The sequence below is a fragment of the Dermacentor variabilis genome, unplaced genomic scaffold (genome assembly GCF_050947875.1).
Source record: "Dermacentor variabilis isolate Ectoservices unplaced genomic scaffold, ASM5094787v1 scaffold_12, whole genome shotgun sequence".
NCBI lineage: Eukaryota > Metazoa > Arthropoda > Arachnida > Ixodida > Ixodidae > Dermacentor > Dermacentor variabilis.
Window position 1 is genome coordinate 51,650,888 of NW_027460280.1, and position 25,333 is coordinate 51,676,220.

The following is a 25,333-nucleotide window of genomic DNA, read 5'->3' on the forward strand; positions in this document are numbered from 1 at the left end:
GGCGGCCATTTTTGGGAGAGATGGTCTGCAGCCATTGGAGAGGGCAGTGATCCGTCTCAATGATAAACCTCGAGCCGGCTAGATAGCATGACAATTTCTGAACGGCCCACACGAGACACGCACACTCTTTCTCGGTGGCGCTATACGCCTGCTCACGACTGGTCAGCTTACGACTAGCATACAGGACGGGGTGTTCTACTTCTCCATTTTCCCGTTGGCACAGTACAACGCCCATGCCTCGCTCACTAGCATCGCACTGAACAATGAACCCTTTTGTATAGTCTGGCGATCGTAGCACAGGCTGGCTTGTTAGGGCACTCTTTAGGGCGCTAAAAGCTCTTTCCTTTGTCTCGTCCCAGACGACTGTTTGAGGCTCTGTCTTTCTTAGAGCATCCGTCAGGGGAGCCGCGATATCAGAGTACCTAGGGATGTACCTCTGATAGTAGCCGGCGACACCCAAGAACGACCGAATATCGGTCTTGGTGCGCGGTTGCGGAAAGTCTCGCACAGCGGCCACTTTTATTTCAGAGGGGCGGCGACGACCCTGACCAATCACGTGACCGAGGTAGACAACCTCGGCCTGTGCTAACTGGCACTTAGGAGCCTTTACTGTCAAGCCCGCTTCGCGCAGGCGGGTTAGCACTGCCCGCAAGTGTGCCATATGCTCAGACCAGGATGCGGAGAATATCGCTACGTCGTCTAGATACGGTAAAGCGAATTCTTGCTGTCCCCGCAACACTTTATCCATGAGGCTTGAAAAACAGTATGGCGCGTTCTTCAAACCAAAACTCAACACTTTAGGACGGAATGTTCCCATTGGTGAAATGAACGCCGCATACCTACTAGCCTCTTCTGTAAGTGGAACCTGCCAATAACCCCTGACAAGATCTAGGGTGGAAATAAACTGAGCGCTACTAACTTTCTCAAGGCGCTCCTCGATGTTAGGGATGGGATAAATTTGATCCTTAGTGATGGAATTAAGCCTGCGGTAGTCGACGCAAGGACGAGGTTCCTTGCCCGGTACCTCAACTAAAATCAAAGGGGAGGTATAATCACTCTCACCTGCCTCAATAACACCGAGCTGTACCATTTTCTTTACCTCAGCCTCCATAATATCGCTCTGGCGGGGTGACACCCGATACGCCTTGGATCGTACTGGCTCTGGGGAGGTAAGTTCTATATCATGAGTAAGTACAGAAGTCCTACCAGGCCTCTCAGAGAACAGACCTTGAAACTCTTGTAAGAGCTGGTGTAGTTCGGTTTTCCGCTCAGGCGACAGCGGTGCTTTACTGATAAGGTCACTAATGACTTGACCGGTGTCTTCCCTGTTCGTCACTGAGCCTAGTCCCGGAAGCTCGACCGGAAGCTCTTCAGGAACGTTTACCATCATGCACACCACTGCTTCCCTTTGTCTATAAGGTTTGAGCAGATTACAGTGGTAAACTTGCTGTGCTTTCCGCTTTCCTGGCAGACTTACCACGTAGTTAACGTCCGACAGTTTCTGAACAATTCGTGCTGGGCCCTCCCACTGCACGTCTAGTTTGTTGTTTAGCGATGTGCGCAATATCATGACCTCATCGCCAACCTCAAAACGACGGGCCCTGGCTGTCCGATCATAATAAACCTTGGCCCTCTGCTGGGCCTTTGTCATTGCTTCACCTGACAACTCCTGTGCCCTTCTTAAGCGTTCGAGGAGCTTAAGCACATACTCCACCACGACTGGGTCGTCGCCCCTACCTTCCCACGATTCTCGAAGCATGCGAAGCGGAGATCGAAGCGAGCGACCGTACACCAGTTCAGCTGGCGAAAACCCCGTAGCCGCATGCGGCGCGGTTCTGAATGCAAACATCACCCCAGGCAGACAGACACAGCTCCCAGTCAGTTCGATGTTCAAAACACAACGCTCTCAACACGCGCTTCATGACGGAGTGGAGCTTCTCAACGGAATTCGACTGTGGGTGGTACACTGAGCTGTGTAGCAGCTTTACCCCACACCTTTCGAGAAAAGTTGTCGTCAAAGCGCTAGTAAACACTGTGCCCTGATCTGATTGAATTTCTGCAGGAAAACCAACTAGCGCAAACATGGACAGTAGTGCATTAACTATCTCAACTGAGCTGAGTTCTTTAAGCGGCACTGCTTCAGGGAACTTTGTCGCTGGGCAGATCACAGTCAAAATGTGTCTGTACCCCGTGGCTGTTACCGGCAGAGGTCCCACAGTATCAATAACGAGCCGTCTAAAAGGCTCCGTAATGATAGGTACCAATTTCAACGGCGCCCTCGATTTGTCCCCTGGTTTGCCCACCCGCTGACAAGTGTCACATGTCCTCACGAAATGGTCTGCGTCCCGAAAACACCCTGGCCAATAGTACTCTTGCAAGAGACGGTCCTTGGTTTTCTTAACTCCTAGGTGTCCGGACCACGAACCCCCGTGTGACAAGCGCAACAGATCCTGACGATAGCATTGAGGCACGACCAGCTGATCGAACTCCACTCCTCTGCGGTCTAGATACTTCCGGTACAGGACTCCACCTCTTTCCACAAAACGCGCAGTTTTCCTGGCGATACCTTCTTTGACATTGCAGCGCACGTTTTCCAGGCTGCCATCCTTTTTTTGCTCGGCTATCAAAGCCGACCGGCTGACTTTTAGCAACCTATCAAGTCCGTCTGACGTAGGCGCGATGAGCAAATCAGTAGATAGCTCTTCTAACTTTCCCGCGTCGGGCGTTTCCTCTCCAGTATCTGGCGCCTTTAACGTTACAGACTCAAGTTTATTCAGTTCGGGCGTGCTCGGAATATCAGCTTGCTGCGCCTCTGACCCTTTTTCGTTGTTTGATAACGTCGGCCCCGCAATTACCGCCTTTGCAGCGAGCTCCCGAACCTTCGACCTGGTTAAGGCCTGAACACTAGCTTCACCAAACAAAAGCCCCTTCTCGCGCAGGAGGTGATCGGACCTGTTTGAAAATAGGTACGGGTACTGGGGGGGCAGCATAGATGACACTGCCGCCTCCGTCTCAAGCGCTCCGAAAGGTCCTTCAATAAGCACTTTTGCTACCGGCAGACACACGCTATGAGCTTCCACGGCTTGCTTGATCCACGCGCACTCGCCCGTGAACATATGGGGTTCTACGTAAGACGGGTGAACTACATCCATCGTAGCTGCGGAATCGCGAAGCACTCGGCACTCTTTCCCGTTCACGAGGAGGTCTCGCATGTAAGGCTCGAGAAGCTTCATGTTCTCGTCAGTGCTGCCTATTGAAAAAAACACAACTTTTGGTGTTGTTTCCGGACACTGCGCCGAAAAGTGACCCGGCTTCTGGCACGTATAACAAACGCGCGCTTGCCTCATCTCGAACCGCTTTCTGCGTTCGGCTTCGGCTGCCGCCGTCTCCTTAGGTTCGGTCGCACTGCTTCCACTCGCATCCGCACTACGCGTGTTCCCCTTTGCTCTCATGGGTGTGAACTTCGGCCTCTCAAACTTCGAGCCAAATTCACCCTTTTGACCGTCCTTAGCTCCGCGAGCCCGACGCGTCACAAACTCCTCGGCTAGCTCAGCGGCTTTAGCCACCGTACAAACGTCTGGCCTATCCAAGACCCAGTATCGCACGTTCTCCGGTAACCGACTATAAAACTGTTCTAGCCCGAAACACTGCAGAACTTTATCGTGGTCACCAAACGCTTTCTCTTCTTTGAGCCACTCCTGCATGTTCGACATAAGCCTATACGCAAACTCTGTATATGACTCACTTCTGCCTTTCTCATTTTCCCGAAACTTCCGACGGAACGCCTCCGCAGACAGCCGGTACTTTTTTAGCAGACTCGATTTTACTTTGTCGAAATCCTCTGCCTCCTCTCTATCCAAGCGAGCGACTACGTCGGCCGCCTCGCCGGGTAACAAAGTGAGCAAGCGCTGTGGCCACGTTTCCCGAGAGAACCCCTGCTTCTCGCACGTTCGCTCAAAGTTAACCAGGAACAAACCAATGTCCTCTCCAAGCTTAAACGGCCGCATCAGGTCAGTCATTTTGAACAATACTCGTTCTCCTGCACCGTGTGCCTGACTTCCATTACGAGCGCGTTCCATCTCTACCTCAAGACGCTTCATTTCCAAAGCGTGTTGACGGTCACGCTCTTGTTGCTCTCGCTCTTTCTGTTCTTTACGTTCACGCTCTTCTTTTTCTTTCTGTTCTTTACGTTCACGCTCTTCTTTTTCTTTTTGTTCTTTACGTTCACGCTCTTCTCTTTTTGCAGTCTCCCTTTCCTCAATGGTCTCAAGGCATTCCGACAGCTCGTCATCCTCAGCCTCTAACTCAAGAATAGCCTTTAGCAGTTCTGGTTTTCTGAGTTTGTCCGAGACATCCAGACCCAACTCTCTTGCAAGCTCCAACAATTTCGGTTTGCGCAACGACTTCAAATCCATGGCTGCTCTGAATGCTGCTTTCTCTACTGCCTATTATTGTCTTGCCGCAAACTAACCCGGCAGCAACGACAACCACAATTACCAGCTCTGTTTCTGACACTAACAAAAGCCTGGCAAAGCTCAGAAGAAGAAAGTCCCGCACTCACCAAACCTCGCAGGCAGGAATTCCGCGCAGTCGTTCCGCTGCAGGCAACCAGTCGTCACACAGGGCTCGTTGCACTGCTCCCGGATCGTCGTTGAGCTGCTCAGCATACAGTCAACTGCATCTCTTCGCTGCTGTCCTCCGTTGTCGCGATCTCACCGCTGGCAGACAGTTGTTTGAAGTCGGAGGCGATCTCACCGCTGCCAACCAGATGTTTGGATCGCACCGCTGGTACGATCTGTTGGGAACTCGGCGCTGACGCCCGTGGTTGTACCTGGGTCGCAAGCCCCAAGGGTAGCGTTGGCCTGGCGGCCTGGGGTACAACTGGAAGCATCCGAAGGTCCCGGCAAAGCATGAGTCGACTGGTAACAACAAAACAACTTGTTTATTTTAACATCGCAAAGAGTTGGCGGTCAGGTTGACCGAAGAAGAGAGACGGGAGAGCACTTTACTCAACAGAAGAAATCGGAGCCCTCTTCTTGGCGTCCGGGGGCAGCTGTTTTTATACTCTCGCAGTTGAGGGCAAGAAGGAACCCCTCAAAAGACGAGCACGTGAATGTACAATGGGCTAATGGTGACGCACACTGTCGTAGCGCTGCCGTAGCACCATGTCGAGCACGATCTCGTAGCACCCTGTCGTAGCGCTGCCGTAGCACCATGTCGAGCACGATCTCGTAGCACCCTGTTGTAGCGCTGCCGTAGCACCATGTCGAGCACGATCTCGTAGCACCCTATTGTAGCGCTGCCGGTCGGGCACAATGACTGTAATGAGAGGATGATCCCTGCTTTCGCATCGCCTGGTTCTGGCACAATGACTGGAATGCGAGGGTGATCCTTTGCGGCCGCATCGCCGCAGTCGCGCCTGGAAACACCTGCCGATGGGCGTTGCGGCGACGACGATCGGGCCAAAATGTCTGCCGCCCCGCCGCAGTCGCGCCGGCAAAACCACGTGTCGCAGGCGAAACGCAACACGGCGGCGCGCTGCGCGTGTTTTACCGCTAGTGTGTACGGGGCTTTCTGCGGCGACGGTCGCGCCAGAGTAGCGCGCGTCATCTGTTCACTAAAGACGCCACCGATAAGGCATGCGGCGAGCGCGTCAAAACAAAGTGCTGCATGAGCGGACGTCTGTCTGCGGCGGCTGCTCTGAATCGTGCCCACGCGCCACCCGCGTGCTGCCTCCCGCGTTCTCCCGATTATTAAAGCAGTCGCGCCACACTTCGCTCGTTTGAAACGTGCCGCCCGAGAGAGCTTGTCCGCGCCAGCCAATATATCGCCAAATGAAAACGCGTATAGAGCTGCGCTCAAATTTCCCATGAGAAAGTATTGTAATCGATGGCGAATTTTTAAATTTTATTTTCTACAGTCTCTTTCTCGCCGTGTATGCTTGCTGACCAGCATCATGAAGCTGGCACTTTACTATGAAACTGGCACAGCATACTATGATTCATGCGATTTTCCTGAGGAAGCGCGTTGAATGCCGTACACGAGACGTAATAAAAGTCATTAAAGGTCGTTTTTCTTGGACCACCACTTCCGGAATGCGGCCTCTCGTTATTTATAAAGGCGACAGCGTAAAAAGAAAATTTTCACCGACGATTACAATGCCCCCTAATGAGAATTTTGAGCGCAGCTGTTTTGAATTCGCGATTTATATAGCATTTCCACCGGTTGTGTCGCTCATTGTTCAGAAAGGAAGCATAAACACGGAAACGCGTGGCTCGCGCGGAGCACGCCCTCTAGCGGCGGTGCTGCTGCAGGCGAAGTGTATTTATCGTGTCTTTATTTTGCGCTGCCGCCTTTCCAATTAGCCACATTAATATCGTTATTTGTGTTTGGCGATGGAGGCAGCTAGCTTCGCTATGAGCACGGTTCTTTCTTGCTAAGCCAGAGAGATTAATCTCGATGCCGCACATATACGCATGGTAATTTATTCTTGGCAGCTCATCGGGAACTATTAAGTTATCGGGTATTACGTGCCAAAGGCACGATCTGATTATGAAGCACGCCGCAATAAGAGGCTCCGGAAATTTGAACCACCTGAGGTTCTTTCATCATCATCATCATCAGCCTGGTTACGCCCACTGCAGGGCAAAGGCCTCTCCCCTACTTCTCCAACAACCCCGGTCATGTACTAATTGTGGCCATGCCATGCCTGCAAACTTCTTAATCTCATCCGCCCACCCAACTTTCTGCCGCCCCCTGCTACGCTTCCCTTCCCTTGGGATCCAGTCCGTAACCCTTAATGACCATCGGTTATCTTCCCTCCTCATTACATGTCCTGCCCATGCCCATTTCTTTTTCTTGATTTCAACTAAGATGTCATTAACTCGCGTTTGTTCCCTCACCCAATCTGCTCTTTTCTTATCCCTTAACGTTACACCTATCATTCTTCTTTCCATAGTTCGTTGCGTCGTCCTCAATTTGAGTAGAACCCTTTTCGTAAGCCTCCAGGTTTCTGCCCCGTAGGTGAGTACTGGTAAGACACAGCTATTATATACTTTTCTCTTGAGGGATAATGGCAACCTGCTGTTCATGATCTGAGAATGCCTGCCAAACGCACCCCAGCCCATTCTTATTCTTCTGATTATTTCCGTCTCATGATCCGGATCCGCCGTCACTACCTGCCCTAAGTAGATGTATTCCCTTACGACTTCCAGTGCCTCGCTACCTATTGTAAATTGCTGTTTTCTTCCGAGACTGTTAAGCATTACTTTAGTTTTCTGCAGATTAATTTTTAGACCCACTCTTCTGCTTTGCCTCTCCAGGTCAGTGAGCATGCATTGCAATTGGTCCCCTGAGTTACTAGGCAAGGCAATATCATCAGCGAATCGCAAGTTACTAAGGTATTCTCCATTAACTTTTATCCCCAATTCTTTCCAATCCAGGTCTCTGAATACCTCCTGTAAACACGCTGTGAATAGCATTGGAGATATCGTATCTCCCTGCCTGACGCCTTTCTTTATTAGGATTTTGTTGCTTGCTTTATGGAGGACTACGGTGGCTGTGGAGCCGTTATAGATATCTTTCAGTATTTTTACATACGGCTCGTCTACACCCTGATTCCGTAATGCCTCTATGACTGCTGAGGTTTCGACAGAATCAAACGCTTCTCGTAATCAATGAAAGCTATATATAAGGGTTGGTTATATTCCGCACATTTCTCTATCACCTGATTGATAGTGTGAATATGATCTATTGTTGAGTAGCCTTTACGGAATCCTGCCTGGTCCTTTGCTTGACAGAAGTCTAAGGTGTTCCTGATTCTATTTGTGATTACTTTAGTAAATAGTTTGTAGGCAACGGACAGTAAGCTGATCGGTCTATAATTTTTCAAGTCTTTGGCGTCCCCTTTCTTATGGATTAGGATTATGTTAGCGTTCTTCCAAGATTCCGGTACGCTCGAGGTCATGAGGCATTGCGTATACAGGGTGGCCACTTTCTCTAGAACAATCTGTCCACCATCCTTCAACAAATCTGTTGTTACCTGATCCTCCCCAGCTGCCTTCCCCCTTTGCATATCTCACAAGGCTTTCTTTACTTCTTCCGGCGTTACCTTTGGGATTTCGAATTCCTCTGGACTAATTTCTCTTCCATTATCGTCGAGGGTGCCACTGGTACTGTATAAATCTCTATAGAACTCCTCAGCCACTTGAACTATCTCATCCATATTAGTAATGATATTGCCGGCTTTGTCTCTTAACGCATACATCTGATTCTTGCCAATTCCTAGTTTCTTCTTCACTGTTTTTAGGCTTCCTCCGTTCCTGAGAGCATGTTCAATTCTATCCATATTATACTTCTTTGTGTCAGCTGTCTTACGCTTGTTGATTAACTTGGAAAGTTCGGCCAGTTCTATTCTAGCTGTAGGGTTAGATGCTTTCATACATTGGCGTTTCTTGATCAGATCTTTCGTCTCCTGCGATAGTTTGCTGGTATCCTACCTAACGGAGTTACCACCGACTTCCATTGCACACTCCTTAATGATGCCCACAAGATTGTCGTTCATTGCTTCAACACTAAGGTCCTCTTCCGGAGTTAAAGCCGAATACCTGTTCGGTAGCTTGATCTGGAATTCCTCTATTTTTCCTCTTACCGCTAACTCATTAATCGGCTTCTTATGTACCAGTTTCTTCCGTTCCCTCCTCAGGTCTAGGCTAATGCGAGTTCTTACCATCCTGTGGTCACTGCAGCGCACCTTGCCGAGCACGTCCACATCTTGTATGATGCCAGGGTTAGCGCAGAGTATGAAGTCTATTTCATTTCCAGTCTCGCCGTTCGGCCGGGAATCGATCCCGCGATCTCGTGCTTACCAGCCCAACGCCAGGGCCACTAAGCAACCACGGCGGGTGTCGCGAACTATGGAAAGGTGCATGAGCCATTGTGAAAATGAGAGAAAGGCAGTAATTAGCCCGCCGTCGCATGTCGCTAATTATCCCATCGAAGCGGGAAGCATGCCGTCCGCACGAGTTGGTGGATTGCGAGCTCAAGGAGCCGAAGAACAATACTCCTATAGCACTGCGCTCTGTATTTAATGCTGAATACGACTCCGACATAACTGAACGTTAAACCTTGTCGGGTCGACTGTCGCCCCAGTCACGTGCCTGCTCGCGTGCTGCCGTTTTTTATTCTTTTCCTGGCATGTATACTTGTTGTCGCCATTATCGCGCATGTCCTATGGCTGCGGGTCAAGTTATACCTATTATACTTGCGCACTGCGCTTCGTCCCGAGGCATGGCTGATAGTACAAAAAGGAAGTTCCTTCGCTGCGCTTGGAACTTGGCTGTCGGCGCATCGCGTTCATCTTTAGGTCACGTATGTTGACAACCCTGCGCACGGTCTTCCTTCCGTATGCCGCGCAACTTAAGCTCAATTTCTTCCATAGATTTCTTCAGCAGAAATCGTACCTCAGAGAGCATTTCTTACGCATTTTTGGTGTGGCGGCTCCAGGTGTTGGCGCGTCCATATATGCTATGGGCACCTTGCGCTTAAACTTTTCCACAGTTGACAGCAGCGCCAAAACGCAGACTAGCGAGCGGTAGAAGCAAATTATGAGGGACGCGATAAATATGCGCCATTACTCCACTGATCGCTTATCACTAGGTAACAGGGAGATGGGAAAATGTCGAAGAGCGCAAGCTCTGCATGACTGGACGTGTTTGCAATTGATATCATAAGCGCAAAGATAGTGAGCTTGAGGTAGGCAAAGCTCGGTGAAGCAACACTCAGACGAGTGATGGAGCGTGAGTCGTTTTCCTATGGAAAGACGTCTAAGTTTGTTTTTTTTCGCATCCCATACGGCCAGTGTCAGCGACGACGAGGTCGGTCGGTAGGTCGGTGCAGTTTTGCAAAATGCAGTCTCGTTTCTTGTGGCGTATTGGATCCATGCGTGCGAGCGGTGGGTGCATGTCAACAATGTGGCAGTCTTCCGACGGTGGGATTACGTGGTCGAATTGTGGTGGGATCATGAATCCCTCCGATTGACATATGTCAATCGGAGGGATTTTGTAGACGGCCTGTCGGAGCCGGCGACCCTGTATACACCGACGGTTGTCCACGAAGTGTGGCGGACTGCTTGCGCGCCTCAAGATTGACCGAAATAGGTGCGAGACGAGACTAGAGATGGCGACCACTTGTTCTCGTGTGTCTAGGTAACCTTGTGATGACTATGACATATGAAAACGTTGTATAGCGCCTTCTGGCCGACGCAAAGTTTCTACCACTCTGTACGCCCAGTCTAAATGGTTTCCACGTGGTGGCTAGTGAAAGCAGATATACCCCCCGACGTGGACTGTCATACTGAGAGTAATAGAAATGATAATAAATTGTGGAATTAACAACGTCCCGAAACTACACATGGTGTTATGAGGGCCTCCGCATGGTGGAGGGCTTCGGATTCACTTGCATCACCTGGGGTTCCTTAACGCACACACATACATATATTTAAGCACACGAGCGGATGTTCTTTCTTTTTCTTTTTTGCATCTCGCTTCCACCTAAATGCGGCTGCCACAGCTTGAAATCGAAACCGCGACCTCGTGCTGAGCATCAGAATGCTGTAAGAATGAGCCACCGCATCGGATACGAAGAGACCTAGAAAGAAACTTGGTGCTATAATGTTTGCGTGTTCAGCCACCATGACTGTTCAGCCATCACGTGAATGATGAGGAGCACGCGGATTTGTCTATAGACTTCGTTTTTATGGCTCCGAACGCTTTCTTTAAGGTAATTTTTCGACGAAAGTCATCTTTGCATGCATTTTAACTTGTGAAACAACGCGAACAAACAGGGAAACAAAAAAGAATACACCACAAGACGCCGCTGACTCTCAAGTGATTTCTATTAAGGAAAATCACACATTAAAAAAATAAAGTATGGGGTTTTACGTGCCAGAGCCCCGATCGGATTATGAGGCACGCCGTATAGTAGGGGTCTCCGGAAATTTGTACCATGCACCTAGGGTTCTTTAATGTATACCTAAATCTAAATATACGGGTGCTTTCGCGTTTCGCCCCTATCAATATGCGACCGCCGTGGCCATGTAACATGAAAAAAGGGTAAAAAAAAAACATGGATGGCTGAGACTTAATTTTTCGAAGATCTCGGATTCAGCGGTGATGTTGGGGGTAGTGTATTGTTAATGAGTATGCGAAAGAGCATGAAAGTTAATAGTGGCTGAAGACATATGCTCTGGATAATCACATACATCGCGTTAGCAACATTAAAGGCACCACAATGAAAATACTGACGTTATTCCGGGCTTAAATAGTCGGGAAATGTTCGTTGATGACGTAGAAAGATTAATTCGGCATCTAGGCTCAGTAAACGGTCAATGAGTCGGCCATATCGTGTGCAGCTGAGGTTGTTCTTGATTTTCAGCAATGAACAGGCTGCTCAGCTACTGGGATGCCTTTTTCTCTGAACTTGAGTATTTCGTTTAGGAGAAAAGTGACATACGATATTATATTAATGTTAACAGGTACGAAAAAAAAACACAGAAGACGAACTCTGGAATAAAAGAAAGGCTACGATGCATGTTGGCATCCCAGGATCCCGATATGCTTGCAGGCATCCGTGGCTCGACTTGCCCTGCCCGCTAGTACTCGAAAGCAGGTAGAGGCTTATTAGGCTTAATTAGGAAGCCAGATAAAGAAATTTGATGTACCACGGGCATCCAACCTCTCCAAACAGCCCACAAATAAAACATGAGCCGCAGTTTAGAAAGACACTAAATAGTACCTCGATATAACCTCAGGGCTGGCAAAGGCGTTTTCCGCGGCAATTAACGCTTTCTGTTAAATGGGCCTGGAGCAATCTCAGAGTAGCGTTCACCCGTGTTATTATACACCGAAGAACTATAGCGCGGAATACTTTGCAAAGTTATTGCTGGATCATGATGATCTCAGACGATCGGGCAAGACGAGAAACCCTCCTCTGCGCCTCCTTCTAGTCCTTTCGCGCTGTTAAGCGGCACAAAGGTTGTTGATACATGCCACAGTGACGCAACTGCTTCGTGCAGTCAAAACAGCCTTGAGGTGAGCACCATTGCTCCTCGATTCATCCAGGAAGAGAGTGTATCGTGCCCAGCGGCGAGACCGGCCGTGTGCCTTGCGTAACAGTCGCTTCCAATTGCTTCGCGCCGCTATTGCAAAACGGCGGGGCACTCCCCCTTTTTGCTGTATGTTTCCACTCGTCCACATATCTTCAAAGGTCATCGCGCCACTCTTCCTATAATATCGCAGTTGTCCTTTTGGGGGGGGGGGGATGCCAAGCATTCCGGAAAATTTAGAAATTTTGTAGCCGGACTTGTTACTGTCAACTTCATAAACTGAGCGCTTATATAAAACGCTCCTTGAGGCCTATTGTTAGGGGAACATGGTATGCCTCGAACGTGCACCGCATCGATTCTTTTCGGTCAAACAACTCTGTGAATCTCCCTATATATAGTGTAGAAGTGTCCACTCTTAGTCGGTAACCCACGCACTTGACAGAGATGATCAACTGATTCTCGAAGCGCATGCAAAATAAACGCAGGCCCCCTTTTAGTTTCACGCAGGATGACTGCGGCTTTATTTAAAAGGCTTTAAGAATTTGAGTGACAACTCGAGACCCGCCTCCTAAAGAGAACGCGGTGTTTATTTTTCTTCGTCTCTTTATTTTTCTCAGAGACGGGAGGAAGAAGGAGACGCGGTAGATTTTGAAGGCGCTCATTATCGAACTAGCTTCTGCATGCGTGCTGCGGATGGCCAGAGGAAAGTCCTTCCCTCGACCAGATTGCGGCAAAACGAGCGCATGACGACGGCTTCAGTGAGTATATGGCGTGCTGCGCATTGAAATGAAGTTTCACCTGTTACCGGTGGCAACAGAGTGAAGAGTCGTGGTTCTAAATAGGTCACATGGACGTTGCCATACGTGTGTACATGCTTGCATTCCACAATGAGACGAGCTCTGCGCCCGAGCGAAAAAGGAGAAGAAAAAAAGAAACAAAGAAAGAAAGGATAAGCGAAAAAAGGGGGAGGGGGTTGCATTGTGAGAACTTCATCCAGCACACGTGCACGGGGGACCATAACTTGCAGCGTGGGTACGCTGGTGCAGACAGCGGCGCTTCATTAACAACCACAAAAGAGGAGGATGTGGTAGTATGGCGGGTTAAAAAGGAAAACACAGCAGAAAAATAAAAGTTTTTTCCACGCCACATACGTATTACAGGCAAGACATGTAAATGGTCATATTAATTGCTTTAATCAAACTTTTTTGCCAATAGAAATTTTTAAAGAGACATATTTGGAGAATAAATTCGGAAAAGGAGGATCTTGATCATGTAATATTAAGGTTCGATTTATCTTATTTTATTTAAGTTCATATAAGCACGAGGTCATGGCCTGAAAACAACATTAAGAAGAGTCCTGCGGTTCTTCGCATCATTTATAGGAATTGCTGACGGCAACAATCATATCAAGTGAGAGAGAATGAAACCTCAGAAAGGCATAGGGGGAAGATAATTGTTGTTTAATTGAAAAGTATTAATAATCAGGCAACGAGAAATGAAAGTGGACTAAAAGAAGCCGAACCCTCGTTCCCAGCTTTAAGCCCGTGCGCTCATTTCCCAACTCAGCTACACCGGTTCCCCTCAATCTTCTCACTCATTGCGCAAGGGATCCCCGAATTTTGCGGTCTTGAAGCCATAAGGTAGCATATAGCAGGGTTTATTGACCGGTCGCCTGCTACTGAGCTCACGTACTATGTGACGCCTGCGGTTAAAATTGCGTTCCGTGCGCGTCTGCCGCCTTGGCCATGGGCGGCGCTAACACTAGCAGGGCTAAACATTGTACACGAATACCCGTAAAAGTGGTCTGAGAGATTGCGTCGCAAGAGCTTAATTGGTTGAAGCACCGGATGCGCATAATGCTGGGGTTTCGGTTTCCACCTGGAGCAGTTAGCCTTTCGCCCCCTTTCGTTATACCCTCCACCCCATTATTTCTAAATTTAAATTAAATCGTAACACTTACCTTCCCCTACGCTTTCTGTGGCTTCATTCTCTGTCACTTCGCATGGTTGGGACTGACAAAAAATCGAACCCTTCGGTACCTCTTCTCGCTTGTGATGCCAACAATGTAACAAAATGGCGATTCTCTATGCGATGAAACATCGTCATTGATTTCGCTTCACTTTGACACTGTGCTTCGCCTCGGCGTTTTAAACACTTCGCCTCCATTTCACGTCCTCTAATGGCATACAATCTCGAACTGCAGTGACTGCTTCGACGGCGCGCGGCAGCATTTTCGCGTGTGTTACTTTAACCAACCGCGGAAACTAATTCTTCCCCTAATTAATCCCGTCAAGCTCAAACTTTGTGAGAGTCACTCTGGCCTATGTGGGCTTGCTAAACAGAAGTCACCCCTTTGCGCTACTTCGCATCTACTATATACCGCTGCAAATGTCCATTCTCGCTTGCTCTTCGATCTGCTTAAGTAGCATAGGCGCATAATTACCGAAGCTTAATGCACGTCATTGGGCGGGCAGAGCAATGAAAGTTAATTTTCCTTATAATAAAGCTCTATATGGCGATCAACAGTGGCAACGAAACGGAGAACGAAAGCGAGCAGGGCAGCGATGGAGCTAGATTAGCCTCTTTTTTTTTTCCGCCTCTTTTTTATTTTTATTTTTTTCATGCATCACTGAGCTGAGTCACAACAGCTGTGCGCCGTACAGCACCAGATCGCGCACGTGCTAGCGTTGTGGAATCGTTTGCGGCAAAAGACCGACACGTGAAGCTGACATAGCGGTCTTTATTTAGAAGAATAAATTTAGGGAGTAATGTTTTTAAATGCTATGGCGTTTATTTATGATCTTGGGTGGAACCTCTCAGGCAGCGAAAGATCGCACAAAATTTCGCGAACAGCGTGTGCCACTGATAGCAAGTGGAAACAGAAGTCTGCTCCATGAGCCGAATTCATCATCATCATCATCAGCCTGGTTACGCCCACTGCAGGGCAAAGGCCTCTCCCATACTTCTCCAACAACCCCGGTCATGTACTAATTGTGGCCATGCCGTCTATGCAAACTTCTTAATCTCATCCGCCCACCTAACTTTCTGCCGCCCCCTGCTACGCTTCCCTTCCCTTGGGATCCAGTCCGTAACCCTTAATGACCATCGGTTATCTTCCCTCCTCATTACATGTCCTGCCCATGCCCATTTCTTTTTCTTGATTTCAACTAAGATGTCATTAACTCGCGTTGTTCCCTCACCCAATCTGCTCTTTTCTTATCCCTTAACGTTACACCTATCATTCTTCTTTCCATAGCTCGTTGTGTCGTCCTCAATTTGAGTAGAACCCTTTTCGTAAGCCTCCAGGTTTCTGCCCCGTAGGTGAGTACTGGTAAGACACAGCTATTATATACTTTTCTCTTGAGGGATAACGGCAACCTGCTGTTCATGATTTGGGAATGCCTGCCAAACGCACTCCAGCCCATTCTTATTCTTCGGATTATTTCCGTCTCATGATCCGGATCCGCCGTCACTACCTGCCCTAAGTAGATGTATTCCCTTACGACTTCCAGTGCGTCGCTGCCTATTGTAAATTGCTGTTCTCTCCCGAGACTGTTAAGCATTACTTTAGTTTTCTGCATATTAATTTTTAGACCCACTCTTCTGCTTTGCCTCTCCAGGTCAGTGAGCATGCATTGCAATTGGTCCCCTGAGTTACTAAGCAAGGCAATATCATCAGCGAATCGCAAGTTAGTAAGGTATTCTCCATTAACTTTTATCCCCAATTCTTCCCAATCCAGGTCTCTGAATACCTCCTGTAAACACGCTGTGAATAGCATTGGAGATATCGTATCTCCCTGCCTGACGCCTTTCTTTATTGAGATTTTGTTGCTTGCTTTATGGAGGACTACGGTGGCTGTGGAGCCGCTATAGATATCTTCCAGTATTTTTACATATGGCTCATCTACACCCTGATTCCGTAATGCCTCCATGACTGCTGAGGTTTCGACTGAATCAAACGCTTTCTCGTAATCAATGAAAGCTATATATAAGGGTTGGTTATATTCTGCACATTTCTCTATCACTTGATTGATAGTGTGAATATGGTCTATTGTTGAGTAGCCTTTACGGAATCCTGCCTGGTCCTTTGGTTGACAGAAGTCTAAGGTGTTCCTGATTCTATTTGCAATTACCTTAGTAAATACTTTGTAGGCAACGGACAGTAAGCTGATCGGTCTATAATTTTTCAAGTCTTTGGCGTCCCCTTTCTTATGGATTAGGATTATGTTAGCGTTCTTCCAAGATTCCGGTACGCTCGAGGTCATGAGGCATTGCGTATACAGGGTGGCCAGTTTCTCTAGAACAATCTGTCCACCATCCTTCAACAAATCTACTGTTACCTGATCCTCCCCAGCTGCCTTCCCCCTTTGCATATCTCCTAAGGCTTTCTTTACTTCTTCCGGCGTTACCTTCGGGATTTCGAATTCCTCTAGACTATTTTCTCTTTCGTTATCGTCGTGGGTGCCACTGGTACTGTATAAATCTCTATAGAACTCCTCAGCCACTTGAACTATCTCATCCATATTAGTAATGATATTACCGGCTTTGTCTCTTAACGCATACATCTGATTCTTGCCAATTCCTAGTTTCTTCTTCACTGTTTTTAGGCTTCCTCCGCTCCTGAGAGCATGTTCAATTCTATCCATATTATACTTCCTTATGTCAGTTGTCTTACGCTTGTTAACTTCGAAAGTTCTGCCAGTTCTATTCTAGCTGTAGGGTTAGATGCTTTCATACATTGGCGTTTCTTGATCAGATCTTTCGTCTCCTGCGATAGTTTGCTGGTATCCTGCCTAACGGAGTTACCACCGACTTCCATTGCACACTCCTTAATGATGCCCACAAGATTGTCGTTCATTGCTTCAACACTAAGATCCTCTTCCTGAGTTAAAGCTGAATACCTGTTCTGTAGCTTGATCTGGAATTCCTCTATTTTCCCTCTTACCGCTAACTCATTGATCGGCTTCTTATGTACCAGTTTCTTCCGTTCCCTCCTCAGGTCTAGGCTAATTCGAGTTCTTACCATCCTGTGGTCACTGCAGCGCACCTTGCCGAGCACGTCCACACCTTGTATGATGCAAGGGTTAGCACAGAGTATGAAGCCTATTTCATTTCTAGTCTCGCCGTTCGGGCTCCTCCACGTCCACTTTCGGCTATCCCGCTTGCGGAAGAAGGTATTCATTATCCTCATATTATTCTGTTCCGCAAACTCTACTAATAACTCTCCCCTGCTATTCCTAGTGCCTATGCCATATTCCCCCACTGCCTTGTCTCCAGCCTGCTTCTTGCCTACCTTGGCGGACACAAATTCGTACCCGGATCGTGCGAGCTACAAGTTGCTTCTTTTAGTGACGTTTAAGCACCTGTGACGATTTCTCGATGGCGTTTTCGGATTATAGTCTGCAGCATTATGTGTGTGTATATATATATATATATATATATAAATGTAAGTACATAGGTGTTTTCGTCCCATCGAAACGCGGCCGCAGTGGCCGAGATTCGATCCCGCGACTTCGTGCTTAGTGGCGTAACACCAAATCCACCAAGCAACCGCGGCGGGTGCAGCATTCGCGATCGTTTGGGATGAAGTCGAACTTTGGAAAAATTTTATGGACACGAGATACCGCATCTGCTTTCACAGTTCCATCTTGTTTTGTGTACAGCTGATATTTTAACGGGCGCGATCGAGTAAACAAAGATTGCAATAGTTGCCTGATTGGAGATTACTTGTTTTTCGCGTGTGTAAGTGGAGCGGCATACCGGCAACGTCTGCTTAAATCCGCATTCAGAGAACGTTCTTTTTCTTTTCTTAGGCTACACGGGTCTGGACTCACGCTTGTGATAACATTTATGCAATGTGTCCTTCACCTCGTTCCTCCCATTATCACCCCCCATTGTGACGTTTTTTCTTCCCCTCTTCCCCTTCCCTTACGTAGAGTAGCAGGCCAGATGCTCCATTTCTCCGGCCGACCTCTCTACATTTTCCAATCATTAAACTACTTCTTCTTCTTTAGTTCGCTTTCTTGCTTTCCTTTCTTCTTTCCTTTCAGAAACGAGATGCTCGGAACTTTAGCTCCACTTAATCAACCATATTAACAAATAAATCAATAATAATACACAGCCATATCTCAAAAGCGCGAAAGTACACGAGATCGAGTAGTAACAGCGTGGTTTACGTTATTCAGCAGCTGATAAAGCATAGGACGAATAAATTTTAACAAGCAAAATGCATAGCACAAACTAGGGAGTTTTACGTATACCACAACCAAGCGTCTTTGCATACCCAAAAAGCCTCATCCTACTTGCACTTTTATGTACCCAATTTTCATTCCTTTGTATAACTTCTTGCGTTGTTTTCTAAGCCACGTGATTTGCTTGAAGCTTCCTTCACCGCCTCCTCGCCTCACATTATCGCCTGATAGCTTTAGCCAACCGAATACCTCACGAATGCCTTACTATAAAAGGAGCACTCTCTGTAAAACTGGCGCCCTGGTACAAAATGGGTCAAAGCTATGCGATAGTTTCAAAATGCTTTCTTCAATCAAGACTTATCGCCACGCAACCTTCATGAAGGTGCGCTCCTCCATTAGAACGAGAGTGAAAAATTTTCCGAATCAGTCAGCTACGCCGAATCAAATTCAACCAGTTACGCCGAGTCAGTCAGTAAAGCGGGCGTTTTCTCCTAGTTTGTAGCGACTTCGCTTGGCTGTCCGTGCGCCTGCGGAGCGCTACATACGCGGGCCGCGCGCTTTATTTTAGAGGTAATCTGTGGGGTTCAAGCTTGCAATCCGAGATGGCTGGTCCCTTCGCGGGCGCCGTCTCACCGCGCGCCTAGTGTTATGTTGCCGCTGGTGCTTAAACGGTGGAAAATACGTATCCTTCTCAGCGTAAGACGGGTTCTGGCGAAGTGCCGATAAGCGAAATGCCCACTGTTGTCTTTGTCGTTCGTGCTCGTGCTGTATTTGAAGCCGGCGCACATTGCGACGTCCGCAGCCGCGGTAGAAGCTAGCTCGACGCATGTTTTCTATTTCTCGTTTCATTTCTCGTCGTCGCCGTGACGTTCCGTATAAAGACCAAAAAATCATATGAATGAGCGACCCGTACATCGTGGATGCGAGAAAAAGCACGTAACAGTGCTCCGAAAAGGATGGCGGCTTGATGGACATTATCTTCCCACGCGCCCAATGTTCGGGTTAGTTGGAGGTGACGTCATCAAACGTTGCCAGCGTTGGTGACAGCGAGTGCTCGTGGTCATCCAGTGAGATATTTACAGGTTTACACGGCCCGTGCACTATGCTTGTTATTTTAATTAGTAAGCGAATGTTTCCCGCAATTTATATGGCCGATATAACTAACGTATAGAGTAGTGTAAGGACCGTACTCTTTTGTGGCGATTTTGACGAGTCTTACATGGAACAGGGCCATCTGACCTATTTTTTTCCCTCTACTAGTTCGAAATCCGCCGTAAACCTCCGCGATCGCCTCCTTCCCGTTTAGTAGCGACGCGCGAAAGAACGCTGCGCGTTAAATTTCGCTGTTGAGCGTGATCAGAACCAGCGCACCGAACGCGATTGCTTCTCGGTTGGGTTTCTTTTTTTTTTTTTTTAATATTGGCTGTCAAGTTCGGGGTGGGAGTCATTACATGGGTGGGGCCCATACGCGGATTTGTACGGTAAGAATTTCCCTTCGTGTAATTGTTTTATACTTCGCTATAACTAATACTTCGTCGCCTTTCCGGCGAAGCTGCAGCCTCTTTTGCTTTTTTTTTCTGTGAGTCAGAGTATAAGCGTTGATGCGCATGACTGCTATTAAATCTGTTTTCTAGTGTATCCGGTTTGGTCTCGTTTCAGGCACTGAGTGAACTATATATATATATATATATATATATATATATATATATATATATATATATATATATATATATATATATATAGTAAATAAAGAGGAATTCTTCAGGCTACCTTTCAAACGTAAAGAACTTGTATGGTGCTACAAGGTAAAGAGAACAAGAATATAATTTCATATTATATATATATATATATATATATATATATATATATATATATATATATATATATATATATATATATATATATATATATATATATATATATATATATATATACACGACCTCAACGTGCAAGTGGCTATGTTTCCATCCCTAATAAATGTAAAATATTAGAAATTTTTTTTTCATGAGTCGTTAGCATTGCCTACTAGAAAGAGAAGCAATAATGAGACACATATCATTCACGTGCATTTCACCCGCCGTTGGTAAAATGCACTGCCGAAGGAGTCACTGCAGTCTGCAGTTTTTTTTTTTTTTTTTCAAGTTCCAAAAAGCACGCAAAGCAATTTGAAGCGAGGTGAACATACAGCAACATATACCGGCATAGGCCATCCATATACCATTAGAAATAATTGTTACTTGGCTACCTCTTCCCTTGAAAAAAATATAACGAACGTTGTCCTTCGTATATATTTAAATATATTGTCTTTGTGCATGGTGTTCACACTGTAAATAAAAAAAAGTGTTGGCTAGAAAATACAGATGAGGTAGCCGGCGCTGATGCTTCTAATACGTATGTCCTCTTAATGTCAGGATTTGCAGACATAAAGCGAAAGTATGCATAGAAGCTGTGCACGTCCACAGCGACATTGATGCAGTAAGCTTTTAGCCGCAATAAAATGCTAAGTGAAGAGGTAGAGGCAACTGAAAAGAAACCTCAAATGATGTAGGTAACAGAACTCTGGTAATGACACTTGAAGGGGTGTCTGTGAGTGTGGGGGGGAGGGGGGGGGGGCGTCGGCTTCGGCGCCGCCGGGGGTGGGGCTCTGCCCGTCCTGAAAAACTAAAAACTTCGGAGGGTGCTCGGGCCCCGGATCCTACCCGTAGTCGGCACCTATGATGAGCGGAGCTCTGTCTGCGGCTGCTGTGAGTCGCGCCCACGCATCACCCACGCGCTGCCTCTCGACACCTCCCAATTGGCGAGGCAGTCGCGCCCCACTTCGCTCCGTCTACAACGTGCCGCACGAGGCAGATTGTCCGTGCCAGCCAATGTATCGCGAAATGAAAACACGTATAGTGCTGAGCTCAAATTTCTCATTAGGGAGTATCGTAATCGTCGGTGAAGTTTTTTTAACCTAACAGGCGTTGGCCTAAAATGATTACATCCATCAAATATTTCCGACAGGAGAGACTGAATTCTGTAATACGGCGAATACACAAAATCTTTCAAGGTGACGTAGGCGTGACGTTTTATCTATATACCAATTATCTGACAGCGTCGTGCGCTTTTCTTGATCATTAGGCATAGTCGCGCGAGGTGCGCCGCCAACGAGCTTGCTGTATATCCTTATCTACAGGACTTGTCATGGCTTAAAGAAACTTGTGGAGGCTTCGCTGCTAGTGATCAAGTTCGATGGTTAAGCTGCACGCTGTTGCAGTCTGCATCGCGATTTGATTTCCTCGAAGTCGCACGCTCGCAATTCACGCTGCGTCAAATAGCCACGCTTGCAATAAACTGAAAGCAGTAAATTACGCTGTAAATGTTTTCGAATGCTATAAAATTACACCCTGCTACTTTCAAACACTGAACTATACTGTGGGCCCAGAGTTCTTGTGCGACATTAAAAGAAGAGAAAGACAGAAGCGGAAATTGAATTCTTTCTTTTGTGCCTGCATTTGTTTGGAGATAATTCCAAATGATTCAGATAAACTTCGTCTTCACCAGGCAGCAGAAACCGGTTCTCAGTACCAGCTATGAGCCACTTCGGCCGCTTTGACTCTCCGTCACTTTGGTCAATGACGACGCATGTGCACCCTACGACATGCCTTGTCACACGTCAAGGCAGGCGCTGTCGTGGAGAAGTAAGCTCTGGCAGTCCTACATTTACATCAATGGTGGTGGCATCGAATCGAATTCGGCGCACACTAAAGGGCGAAGCGTTTGCCGTTCGATCGCAACCGTGTCGGTCGCCGCTCTAGTTTGCATTTCGCATCGTCGAATCGCAGCATACAACTCGTTTTCATTCAAGCGAAAGCAACGACGTGGGAAAGCGAACTTTTATTTTTTTCGAGCATTTCGTTCGATCCGCCGAGTTCTGCTGTGGGCTCCGGTCAGCTGCGGGTCGGTTGGTTACCTCCGGGATACGCCGTACTCCAGCATGTCGACGCCCGTTCCGAACTGGTCGGTGCTTCCGTCGTTTGAGCAAGACTCGTCTCTCCTGCAGCCGTCTGCGCAAAGCAACACAGGTCCATGGTCATCGCGAAATGTCGCTGGACATGAAGCGAAGTGTGCGTATATATGACAGCCGGCGCTGATGTTAATTGTATATTTCCTTTGCACATTCTAATAACATCGACGATGCTTTCAAACTTAACGAAAGACGCCCGAAACATCTAAACCTGAGCGATATGCGGCGCCGGTAACCAATAAAATATAAGACTACGTGCGTTTGAAACGTTATACCGAGTTTACAATGCGCAACATTGCACCTTAACAAATTATTAGCAGCAGTCTATGTTTTACGCATATGTGTGAGGCTTATGCTGTAGTTCTGAACATTTGGTATATACAAAATATCTAGGTACCAAGGGTTCTCTGTATAAATCGAAACGCACACACTTCAGTTCAAACACTGTTCATTAATGAATACATTGTTGCGTTATCAGAAAAAGAAGGCTAGGAAGAAAAGTAGGACCTGCTGCTATTTTTCCTTCTTCTATTCCTAACATGACATGACAAGAACTTTATTTGAGTCCTGAGGGACTGAGACCTCGGGAAGCCAAAACCAAAGGCTCCCGAAGATCAAGTCGGTGGCTCCGCCCACGATGTAACCGGGAGATCAAGTCCCGCCGCAATGTCGTGGGCCCTCTGGACAGTCTGGAGTTGAATGTGGAGATTGCTGCTCTTGAGAGATTCCTGCCATTGTTCTTTCGTAAGCTTTTTTTTTCCTGCTAGCGCAACCAAGTATTCATCAGATCTCAACCGACTCGCCCAGCAATAAGTTCTATTGTTCATTAATTTTCTTCTGCATGCGATGCACAGCTGTGTATATTGGTATCTCAATATGTAGGTCACTGTATACGCTAAGAAATTTCTTACGAAGACGTTAATATCATTTTGATCCAGCAGACTCGTTGGTCGTTGCCCGATACGTATATTGTTTCTAGTTAAAATAGTAGTTTGTCCGGTCCTCTCAATTACGCCAATGACATTCGTACTGCTTAATGTATTGACCACTCGAGAAGAGTAATAGAAACGCTTCTGATCTTCAGACCCCAAAAGCACGTAGAAGCGCAGCATTGAAGAGAACGCTATTGGTGTTTGCCACTCGAAATCGAAGGCGATGGATTATTGTCTCGGCGTTGCATAAGACTTGCAAATGAATCCCTTACTCCAGGAAAGTCTACGTGCAACGAATTGCTTCGCACCCCCTCAGTCTACCCACCGTGGTTGCGCACTGGCTGTATGAAGTTCTGCGCCGAGCATGAGGTTACGGGTTCGATTACCAAAAGCGGCAGCAGCATTCCAATGGGGGCCAACAGTCCTTCCAAGGTTCAGCCTGCACTACACGTGTGGCGAAAATGATACGCATTTCATATTCCCACCTGCAGTGTAACATGACCACTGCCTAAGAAGGACACTTTTGTTGATCTTTTTCCCTGGAATTGCCAATGAGTGTCAGGAAGATGGTGAGAGACTCAAAACATCGACTAACGTTGACAACGCAAGCGCTCATTTGCTAGGTCACATTGCCAGGTGCGTTGCCATTAGCAACAGCGTCTAGTTATGCTGCCAGGTCTTATGGAAAGAAGTAACCGAATCTGCATTCGAAACAATGATATCGTCCCAGAAAAGCATTGCTACAAGCAGATGGCAAAAGCAAAAATAGGCGCATATAGGCACAAACAAAGGACAGAAATAGGCATCTATGGGCACTATATATACAGCCAGTGCCAAACAACTTCTTAACTCATGCATCAGAAGGGTTAGTCCCTGGCGTGCGACAACAAATATAGGCCTATAATCCGGCCTATATACTTATGAGCAAATACGTTGATGTGCTAGAATGGAGCCAAGTAAATGTCTTTTTTTTTTTTTTCGTCACGCTAACACAATTGTTTCTGCGTGCAATGTTTTCAGAATACCACAAACAAATATGTCCAGTTTTGTTTTGTTTCGTTTCGTTTATTTGGTTCATTGGTTCATTTGGTTCATTTCCCTAACACGTGTTAGGGAAATACCTGCCACACGGTGTAACCCCCCCCCCCTTCAACCATCCGGTGAGACTGCAGCCAGAGAAATATATCATTTCGCAGCGAAGGCTCCGCGCGTGGTCGTGGGTGGCAGAGCTTCCCATTGCAACCACGACTTTCTTTTTTTTTTTTACCTCTCCACTTTAAATACAACCCCGTCTGGATGCGTTTTACCATCTGTTGCGGGGCTGGGAACGCCTGCCAAGTGTTGCAAGCGAGGAATGGCTGTGCATGGCGACGAAAGGTGCTCATAAAAGAGCGCTGCAATAAGCACGACGCGATCACGTGAGAAGTGCACAACTGCAGCTGCGTGTCCGGCATGCAGAAGAGAAGGCGTCTAAGGCAGGAACACGTACCACGAGTTAATCTAGTTATTTTGTTTTTTCTTTTTTGAGCGCTAAGTCTTTTGCGCCTCTACTGCGTTTTGCGTAACAGCAGTTTGACACTCGAGTGGAAGCTACGTGGCGTGCATAGGTGTTTGAGGCGGTGCGCCAGAAAGTTATGCAGATTATAATAACATTATTTCTTCGCACTCCTTGTTTCTCCTTTAGCAGCGATTACAGCACATGCAGTAGTTTCACAGAGGCATCATAACCCAGTTCATTGTTGCATTTTCTAGCAGATATGAAATGAAATAATATGTCTTAATTAAGTTTTAGTTTCCTAAACCGAAAGCCGAGAAATATCGTGCGCACTCAAAGCCATATCGCCAGCGAATATGGAAGCGTCCGTTTCCCGCTTTTTTCCCCAGGAAATCTTTGCGAGAGGCCACAAACTTCGAGCAATAAAACGGCACTTTTTTTTTATTGCACACTGCTTTTTTTTTTCATACTGCTAAGTGTTATGCGTGAAAATTTTTTTGTATTGTTAAACGGTAACTGTGCGTTAACCCTACATGTACAGGCTGTTTATACTTCCGCGTCCGTTGCAGTGTACTTTTGCGAAACTGTATTACTTCTGTTGACTTT

At 47.1% G+C, this 25,333-nt stretch overlaps 1 protein-coding gene across 1 annotated transcript in view; it reads right to left on the reverse strand.

Moving 5' to 3' along the window:
* Window positions 1–22,159: 22,159 nt before the first annotated feature.
* LOC142566390 (oxytocin-neurophysin 1-like) overlaps window positions 22,160–25,333 on the reverse strand; it is a 70,521-nt gene continuing 67,347 nt past the window's right edge. Inside the window, exon 4 of the mRNA XM_075677359.1 lies at window positions 22,160–22,340. Within this exon, the coding sequence (XP_075533474.1) occupies window positions 22,243–22,340 (98 nt within the window). The 3' untranslated portion in view covers window positions 22,160–22,242. The remainder of the gene's footprint in view (window positions 22,341–25,333) is intronic.